The sequence below is a fragment of the Musca vetustissima genome, unplaced genomic scaffold (genome assembly GCF_032173495.1).
Source record: "Musca vetustissima isolate MV318-11 ecotype Yass unplaced genomic scaffold, APGP_CSIRO_Mvet_v1 utg19444, whole genome shotgun sequence".
NCBI classification, from domain to species: Eukaryota; Metazoa; Arthropoda; class Insecta; order Diptera; family Muscidae; genus Musca; species Musca vetustissima.
In genome coordinates this window covers 105994-115218 of record NW_026878608.1, presented here as the reverse complement: position 1 = coordinate 115218, position 9225 = coordinate 105994, and the positions used below count along the sequence as shown (strand labels likewise).

The 9225-nt window shown below is 34.6% G+C and overlaps 1 protein-coding gene and 1 long non-coding RNA gene across 2 annotated transcripts; both read left to right on the top strand.

Annotated features, from left to right (window-relative positions):
• The first annotated feature begins 578 nt into the window (after positions 1 to 578).
• On the top strand, positions 579 to 5532 carry LOC133323380 (uncharacterized). The gene is made up of 2 exons (XR_009754079.1): positions 579 to 662; positions 5438 to 5532. It is a non-coding gene; the product is annotated as an uncharacterized LOC133323380 (long non-coding RNA).
• A 275-nt stretch (positions 5533 to 5807) lies between these two features.
• On the top strand, positions 5808 to 8943 carry LOC133323370 (transcriptional activator protein Pur-alpha). The gene is made up of 7 exons (XM_061532304.1): positions 5808 to 5862; positions 5923 to 6104; positions 6176 to 6278; positions 6341 to 6459; positions 6579 to 6700; positions 6766 to 6871; positions 8764 to 8943. The coding sequence occupies exons 1-7, from the start codon at positions 5820 to 5822 to the stop codon at positions 8941 to 8943; spliced, it is 855 nt and encodes a 284-aa protein (XP_061388288.1). The 5' UTR covers positions 5808 to 5819.
• Positions 8944 to 9225: the final 282 nt, after the last annotated feature.

Genomic DNA, 9225 nt, shown 5'->3' with positions numbered 1-9225 from the left:
TTTCATACTTTATTTTGTCCTTTTGAAATAAATTGACGAACTACTATGTAGGTTCAGGACGCTCAAATTTAAAACGGATGGAAAATATATTTGTCCTAAGAGAACTATGAAGGCCTTCATTTCATGAAGTAGTTTTGGAATAGTCCATGTAATGAAGTTTTTGGAATCGCTCATGGCCCTTTGGGCTAGATTCTCGTTTATGAAATAAATTGAATTATTGAAGAATGGAATTTTTCAAAAATAAATATTTAGCGTAGAAATCAGGTCCTCCTATAGTAAAGATTTCAAAACAAAGTCCTGGACTGAAGTGGCAAACTTTTCAAATTTATAATAGAATAATAGAAAAAATCAAAAGATATTCTATGAATTTTATATTCTGGCGGTTCTGAAAAAGATAATTTGTATTTAATAATTCCATTCAAAACTAAAAAAAAAATAATATCTTAAAAATAACTGGCAGCAAAAGTTCGAATTTTTAAATCGTTATTTCTTAGCAATTGTCATAATTTTTTTTTCCTTTTTTGTTTTGGTGTGCAAATTCGTATTGGTTTGCAAAAAAAAAGAAACAAATCAAATGTCACTACCATTTTTAGCATTGCTGATATTTTCTTTGTGTTTAGTACCAATTTTCTCAGCAGTTGTGTTAATTTGTGTGAAGTAAGGTGCGCTTAGCTTTTCCTGAGTTTTCCTTGATAATTTTCTTTTATTTCGTTACAACAATTTATAGATTTTTTTGTTATTTGTATAGATTTAAATAGAGGCATTCCGAATGCATTCGGTGTGAACGTGTAAGGTAAGTGGAGATTTGAGGGTTCGTGGTGATCTGAAAAGAAAACAAAAATTCCTGTGGTCATCTCCAGCTTGTAGCAAAGTTTTTCCATCGAGAGTTCTTAGCCGCAGCTTAATTTCCAAGGAACGGCGACAACTGGAAAAGCCCAACAACAGTAGCAGCAGTGACGGTGATTTGTTGGCTGAAGCCATCTTCAAGGTTCAACTACTATAATATGGTGGTGGTGATGGTGGTGTATGTTCGTCGTAGTCGTCGTCGTCGTGTGTAATGTGCATATGCAATCAATGGAATTGTCAAGCTATTACATAGCAGGAGAAAAGTGTGTGTGTGAGTCCAAGTGAAAATGAAAACGAACAAATCAAGCCAATACTGATAAATGAAAAAAACATAATAATCGTTGTAAGGACCAACGACCCAAAGTAATATCCTTGGTGCAGAGTGAGAGTGACTTTTTTATGAGTTGTCGTGAATTTAAAACACACCACATATGGCTGACAGGCGGGCAGGAACAGTAGCAAACAAGTCGCATACATAACTTATATATAGACATCACTGCTGACTGACGACGACAACGACTGGACAGACAGACAGGACAAAGCTGATCGAAGAAAAAACTTGGAATTATATTTTACTGTGCTACATAGTATATAATCCAAGTATATATATTCAACCATTCAATTGTGCCAACAAGTACAAATAATAAATTACTTATGTACTGGGTTTTGAATGGTGTATAAACATAGTGCTGAAATGTAAAAAAAAACTTTCGTTCAAAAGGACCACTAACTTCCTGAAACATTTCTGTAGAACAAACGAACGAACGAGCGAATAAAGAAGGAAAAAACAATAACAAAAATCAGGTCACGGTACAAATTCAATGTCACACGTCATGTCAGGAGGAAAAATTCTTCAACAGTTTTTCTACTGTCACAAGATGTAATTTTATTTTGCAAAAAAGAAGAAAAAGTAAAAAATAAGAAGTGTAAGTGAAAATATCAAAGGAACAAAATATATATAATCCAAATTATTTTTTAAAGCCAAAGTGAAACATTATTAATGTGGAAAACCAAATTGTAGCACAGTGTCGTCTAGTAATAATTATACATATATCCTTAATCCAGGAGCGATTGTGTTTTGTGATACATATTGAAAAAAGTATAATTTTCATATAAAATATGGAAAAAGGCTAAAGTCGCAAAACCTCTTCAAAATTTGGCAGATAATAAAACCAAAGTTTCGAAATAATTTTCACAAGTTGATGGGGAATTATCGATTCTCCAAAGTTGATAAACATTTTATGACCTGCAAGTTTTTATAGCATATATAAAAACTACTAGTGAAGCGTACAACAATTCGCGTATGTATGCAAATATGAAATTTGCAAATATTTTTATGGAATATTAAAGACATCTAAATTGTATTTGGATTATGAGAATTCTAAAAAAATAAAGCAGTTTGGAACTCAGGGGATTCCCCACATTTGTTAAAAGATATGAGTTATGACATTATTCAAATAATTGTTAAAAAAATAATTTAAAGAAGCATTTGTTGACCTATACGGGGAGTCCCTTAAATTATTTACTGTTTATTTTTTTTTTTAGATTTTTCATAATTCCAATAGAAATTCATAATATAACATTCCATATAGAGTGAGTTGTAACTCACATTAGACTTAAAAATCATAGAGCATGTTGGGTTCAAGGACGGCCATTTGAAAGAGCAAGACATTACATTTGAAATAGTTATGTTGTTATACCCTATGTAATCTTATAAATCAAATCATAATTATACCAGATTAAATTGAAATTATAGTTATATCGAATCAGTACGTATTGGATACACCTGTTTTAGGTGTAGGGTAATCCATTTCGAGGTTCGCCAATTTTTAATGTAATAAAAGAACATGAAAAGTAAAATTTACCAAACTTTTTTTACCATCTGCAATTGGTCCTGGTCCACACCAAAGTAATTTCCATTTTATCCCTAGAGATCATTTGATCATCATCGAAAATTATAGGTGACGTCCTTGAACATAAAAGGACATTATGTGCAATTCAAAGTAACCAGACGGACATTTCCCATTTAAAATTCAATTTCAAATTCATTCATTTGAAATTCATAACATTTGATTTAAAATACATAACATTTCATTTGTTATTCATAACATTTAATTTCAAAGGCTTAAATGCTCCCAGATCATTTTGAAATTACCATAGGTAGCCCATCTGATGTTGATTACAACATAAATTTTCTCGGGGTAAATCAGTACTTCCCGATATATGGGGGTTCCAAAGTTCTAAAAATGCACCCAGGCCGAATTCCGGCTATTCCGAAAAAATTAAAATTAAAAAAAAATTCTGTTTGCGTAGCCCAAATTTCTACATGTCCTTAGGAGAAAGCCTTAAAAACCCGGCGGAAGTCCCCATACTTAGAACACCTTTTTATTTATAGAAAATTCTACTCACGTAACCCAATGTTCCACCTATCCATATTAGAAATTTTTAAATCACAGGCCAAAGGCCGGCAATTTTTAAAAAAATTCAAATTAAAGAAAATTCCAATTTTCCGGAAGTATGAAGTTCTCCTGAAAAAATTATGTGGTTGTGATCTGCAGTAAAAGTTTCAAACGTTTCGGAGTGGTATTCTTAAAGATATTTAATAACATGTGGGGGTAAGTTTGGAGCCCCATATCTCGGAAGAACTAATTTGTCTCCGATGAATTTCAAATGGAAATATACGAATTACAAATGAAATTCCTTAAATTTCAAACGGAATGTTTTGAATTACATATGAAAAGTATAATATTACAAATGAAATGTTGTGAATTACCAATTACATTCTCCAATTACAACAGAAATGTTATGAATTACAAATGAAATTTTCGAATTGCAATTGAAATGTTTTGAATAACATCTGATAGAATCGAAAGAGTTTGCTTAGAATGAAGTCTCTCACTATCCCAAATTGCAGGAGGATGTTGGAGTAGGATTTTGTTGCATCTGTAGCCATTTATGGCTTCGGAGACCGCTAATTGATGCACGGATTTCATCACGTTCCAATGGAATGACGTCGTCTTGGATGTCAGCACGATAGCGCATGTCCTGACGGATGTGGATCTGCCTTCACTGCATGATGATTGGAATAACTATCCCAAATTGCTTTACTGACAGCATCCTGGTCTCCTCTTATTTGTCGAGGTAGATGCTGCTCTTCTCCTGTTTGTTATCAGAGGCAGGATTTCTACAAGGATTGTTTTCACCCTGTATTGTTGAATTGGTTCATTAACAGCATCAGTGTGAATACGATTCAATCCTGCTGTTGATCAATCTTTTGATGCACATGATTTCATCGCGTTCCACAGGAAGGATTGGTAAATGGTGTATGAGGATACACCCTGTTGCAGACGGCAGAATGGAATATTTTCCATTGCGTTGCAATAATGTTCCAGAGATCGCAAGTACCAATTTCAGATGTCACGACAACCGTCGCTATTCACGTTTATATTTTCACCTACATGTTTAGGTGAAATGTGAACCAATTATTCCATCGGCCCACAAACCAAACCATATCGACGCCTCCGAACCATAGTATGGTAAGTCTGAAAAGTGGGTTTTTCAGTAGAAGCTTTCAAAGTATGGAACTTTCTTTAATCGTACGTGCCATGCTAAGTACATTTTTGCTTATAACTTTGGTTTGGATTGGCCGATGATTACCAAAATATACTATGGTTCGGAGGCGTCGATATTTTATTTCACATGTTGTGACAGCTAGTGAATCTCTTAAAGCTGTTCTTCGTCGCAATGGATCTGACAAAAAAGGCTATTATAAAAAGATTTTTAAAAATAATTTGTACCGGATACTATATTTCCATACTAAACAAAATTATGTACAACATAGACTGGCTGCGTCATTGATTCTTCCAAAGATTGAAGGCATATCGAATTCAGCTGTCCTCTTTCTGACACCTTACATTGGGATCATTCTGCTTATCTTAGAAAAATTAGTAGTAGTTGGAAAGTGTTTGTCGGTATTGCCGCTTTAAATTTAATATACTTTTCTATCATCTGACGTGGAGGTACAAGAAGGACCATTCCTTATGGACCTCATCTTCGGATTGAATGTAGATTTGGATTTACAAAGTCTTAATAAATAAGAATTCTCAATTAGCTTCATATGAGATTTACCAATCTCTCAATATTTTCACTATTTGTGGAGTGGAAAGTAAGGTAATCTGCACCTTTTGGGCCAAAACGGATACTAAAATCGTCTTATATCATAAGTGGAAAATGTCGACATTTTGTAAGGGAATTACCAGAAAGAGTGAACCGATATCTTCGGATATCGTTAAGGTTGTAAAAAATTACGTTGTATGTAATTTGGATCAAATCGAATACTCATTTCATCAATATTTTGAACATTTTCTAGGAGGGACACCAATGGACCGCTTATATCCATCTTCAAACTAGGTCCAATGAGGAAAAGAATTTATAATGTTCAAAATTTGGATCAAATATATGTTCTTTTCTTTTAAAATAGGTTTCAAAGCAATCTTCACAGTGAAATCCTCAAATCTCCATTTACGATACGTGATCACAATTTATTATTTTTCAATTTTAAAACTAACTTCTCTATTCTCTTAATTTTTAGGTGGTTAAGTGTTTAGTGTGGTGTAAAGTGCGAAAGTGGAGATACATTTGTGTTAGAACGCGCGTGTGCGACACTCACTAACTAACCGGAAACACTGAACATTCAATAGACGAAAGGGTTTGCAAACATACATAAATATATATATGATTTAATGTTAGCCAATTGACGCTGCTTGAGAACGAAGGATTGTGGAACGGACAAATCACATCTAAAAGAGGATTGAACACCACCAGTAGCAACAAGAAACACGCTCTCTGCTGTTGAACGAAATTGATCACCAGCTGACAAGAAAGGGACAATCGTATCTGTTACAGAAATAAATACTTAGTATTTTATTTTTTGGGGTTATTAATAGAGAAAGGTTACAAATAAATTTTACAAAATGTCAGATATTGGAAGCGGTGATGGTGATCTTGGTGGCTCAAGTACGTAAAAATACACAATATTTCGGATTGTTATAAATATTAATGTTTTCTTTTTAATAGAATATAATGCTGCCGGCAGCAGCATGGAGGGAGCAGGAAGATGTGATTTTGATCCGTCGGGGAAAGCTCCTCAGGGTCAAACCGAACAGGAGTTGGCTACGAAAATGTTGCAAATACAATCGAAACGTTTTTATTTAGACGTTAAACAAAATCGTCGTGGTCGTTTTATAAAAGTAGCTGAGGTAAGGACAAACGACAACTAACTAACCAGAAAGAGAAATAAATACCTATTTACCATTAAATTTTCTTACAGATTGGAGCTGACGGTAGACGTAGTCAAGTCTATTTAGCTTTATCTACAGCTGCAGAATTTCGTGATCATTTGTCGACATTCAGCGACTATTATGCCTCTTTGGGTAATACTAATTGTTTTATTATGTTTTCTCTTATTTCATATTGTCATTTCATTACTTATTAGGACCACCGAATCCCGATAATCTACCAGAAGATGGTAAACTGAAATCGGAAATGATGACCAAGGATAATAGACGTTATTATTTGGATTTAAAAGAAAACGCCAGAGGACGTTTTCTAAGGGTATGTAAGAACCACTAGGGAATCACCAGAGTTGAAGAAAACAGCCCAAAATAATAGCCAATAGTTGTTCTTTAATTATGATATTAACATTATAATTAAATTGGTATCATTTCACATAGGTTTCTCAAACAATTACACGGGGTGGTCCTCGTTCTCAAATCGCAATACCGGCCCAGGGTATGATCGAATTTCGCGATGCTCTCACCGATCTTTTGGAAGAATTTGGTACCAATGATGGCGGGTATGTATGCCATGTTGCTACATATACATTTTATAATTATTGTTATGGTTTGTTTTTCTTTTCAGATTCAAGGGTGATTTACCGGAGGAACGTCATATGAAAGTAGATAATAAGAATTTCTACTTTGATATTGGTCAAAATAATAGGGGTGTTTATATGCGTATTAGTGAGGTAAGTTATTGTGTTATTTTTTTCGTAGATTCGATTTTCTAAAGTTGAAAATTGATTCCCAGTTACAATTATGATAGTCCTAGATATTATTGCAATTGGGAACTGATTTTTTGTGTTTACATCTCAAATCAGATAAAATACACTTTTTCCTAAATTTAAATGTGTTGTGAAATCTTACTTTAGGAGATCAGTGTGCTCAATTCAGATGAAGGAGGGACCAAAAAAGCCTGGGCTTTGCATTTGTTATAGCTAATCAGAGCCGTTCCTTGCTATCTATAATCCCTTACGTCACCATAGACATGTAGCTGGTAATTATTAAAATATGATTTTTTAATAAATACCAGCTATATGCAATGATAGCAAGCTCAACAACGCACAACATGCAATGATAGCAAGCTCAACTTCTGTGGCCCTCCATCATGAGGTAGACATTCAAGATTTCTTAAATCGTACTGGACTTTTATATAGAGGCTTAAAACTTCCAAAAATATCTGTAATCCTAATAACATATCCACCGATATATTAAAATATATAAAGAGAACGAGAGAAAATTTACACTTTAGCAGTATGCTAAACCTAACGGACGCGTCCACAGGTTTCAGATAGCGGTGGAAAATAAACAGTCGCCGACAATCAGCGGGTTCAGGGGGAGAGTCTTGGAGAAAATTACCGAATGCCTATGATCCTTAGACTGACGAGGCTCTCGCCTCTAAATATTCATCTCAGAGGTCACTTTTGGGAGGTAGTGACCCCCTAACGCTGGGGTGTCATGCGACTTCGTGCCTATCAGTGTTCTACGGTTTGCAGTCAGGGTCCCGACTGTTTTAAAACGGAGCCTTGTTGATACCTGGGCGCCTTAATAAGTTTATTTCAGGCATAGTTGCTAAGTCCTTGACATGGTAAGAGGCTATCCCATGGCCGAATTCACATCCTCACTAAAATCAACTTCTATGAAGCCGAATGTATGCGATTTTTCGACTGATGCTGGTGTGTCTGCCTTGGCACTTTCAGTCTCGAACTCTCCAAAGTCAGATTTTAATCAACCCTCACAAATGATGACAACCCACGCTATTTCACTGGACCACCCTTTTGCTTCAAACCTCGTTACTCTTGACGACGTAAACGAAAGCCTGGAGAGGCAGACGGATCTTCTCCTCAACCTTATAAGGTTGAGGAAACCAGCTCCTTCTGCCTTAGTCAGGTCCCATTATGTGAAACTATGATACTGAGACTCACGGTATTGCGGAACACTATCCCAAATATACTCGGCCAACTGTTACACAGATGGCCTCCGGATGGGAGAAAAATCGGAACTGGGACTTCTTATTGAAGAACCAACTTCTTATTGAAGAAGTTGGAGGCTATACCAAAGCACGAATCGATACGGATCATTTTTGCTTTTTCAATACCATACCATTTTTATGAAGATACAATTGGTTCAGTTTTGATGGCTGTGAGACTATAAGCCTGTGAAAAATTCATCAAATCCAAACAAGGGGTTTAAGAAGATTTTTATGTTTTTACCAGTGCGAAAAATTATAAGGAAGCTTCGAAAATTTATGTTTTTTGATAGTTGTGCCATTTTGAGTATAATGTTATTGTTTGTTTGGATATTATCTCAAAGTAATATTTGTAGATCTTAGTAGGGGGTAAAATATTGCTGAAAATTTCGAGTAGTTCATGTTATAAGCAGTACGTATTACTTGAAAATCACCCCAAGTTGAAGTGTACGAATACTTATTCTGGCAAGAGTATACTTCATCGGCTGTCCGGTGAACAATTAGTACGAAATGACAAATTTAGAGAATTATTGACTTTTGTGTCCTTCGATTTGTTTATTTGTGGACTCCAATGATCGAATACTAACATCTATTTTTATTTATTTTTTTTAGGTGAAATCAAATTTCCGTACAGCTATAACTGTACCCGAAAAGTGCTGGACACGTTTTCGTGATATATTCAACGATTATTGTGAAAAAATGAAAAAATCGTCCGAATCACCATCGTCAATCACTGCCGATAATAATACCATACAACAGCAACAACAACAGCAGCAGCCACAGGCCAAATAAATGAATTGGGCAATGGCACAGCAAAATAATTAAAATTATTACAGAAAAAGAAAAGAAGAAAACACAACAACAAATTATATAAATAATAAAAACAAAAAATTGGAAGAGAGGATTAGTGAAAATTTAGCAAAGAAATGTATAAGGATTGAAAAACAAAACTAACACCTAGAAGAAGAAAAAAAACGAAGTAGTAGTGAGAAACAATGGACAATGTCATTATTACTGTTATAATCTATTACATTTGACACTCTACACTCACACACACACACATAAGGAACACAT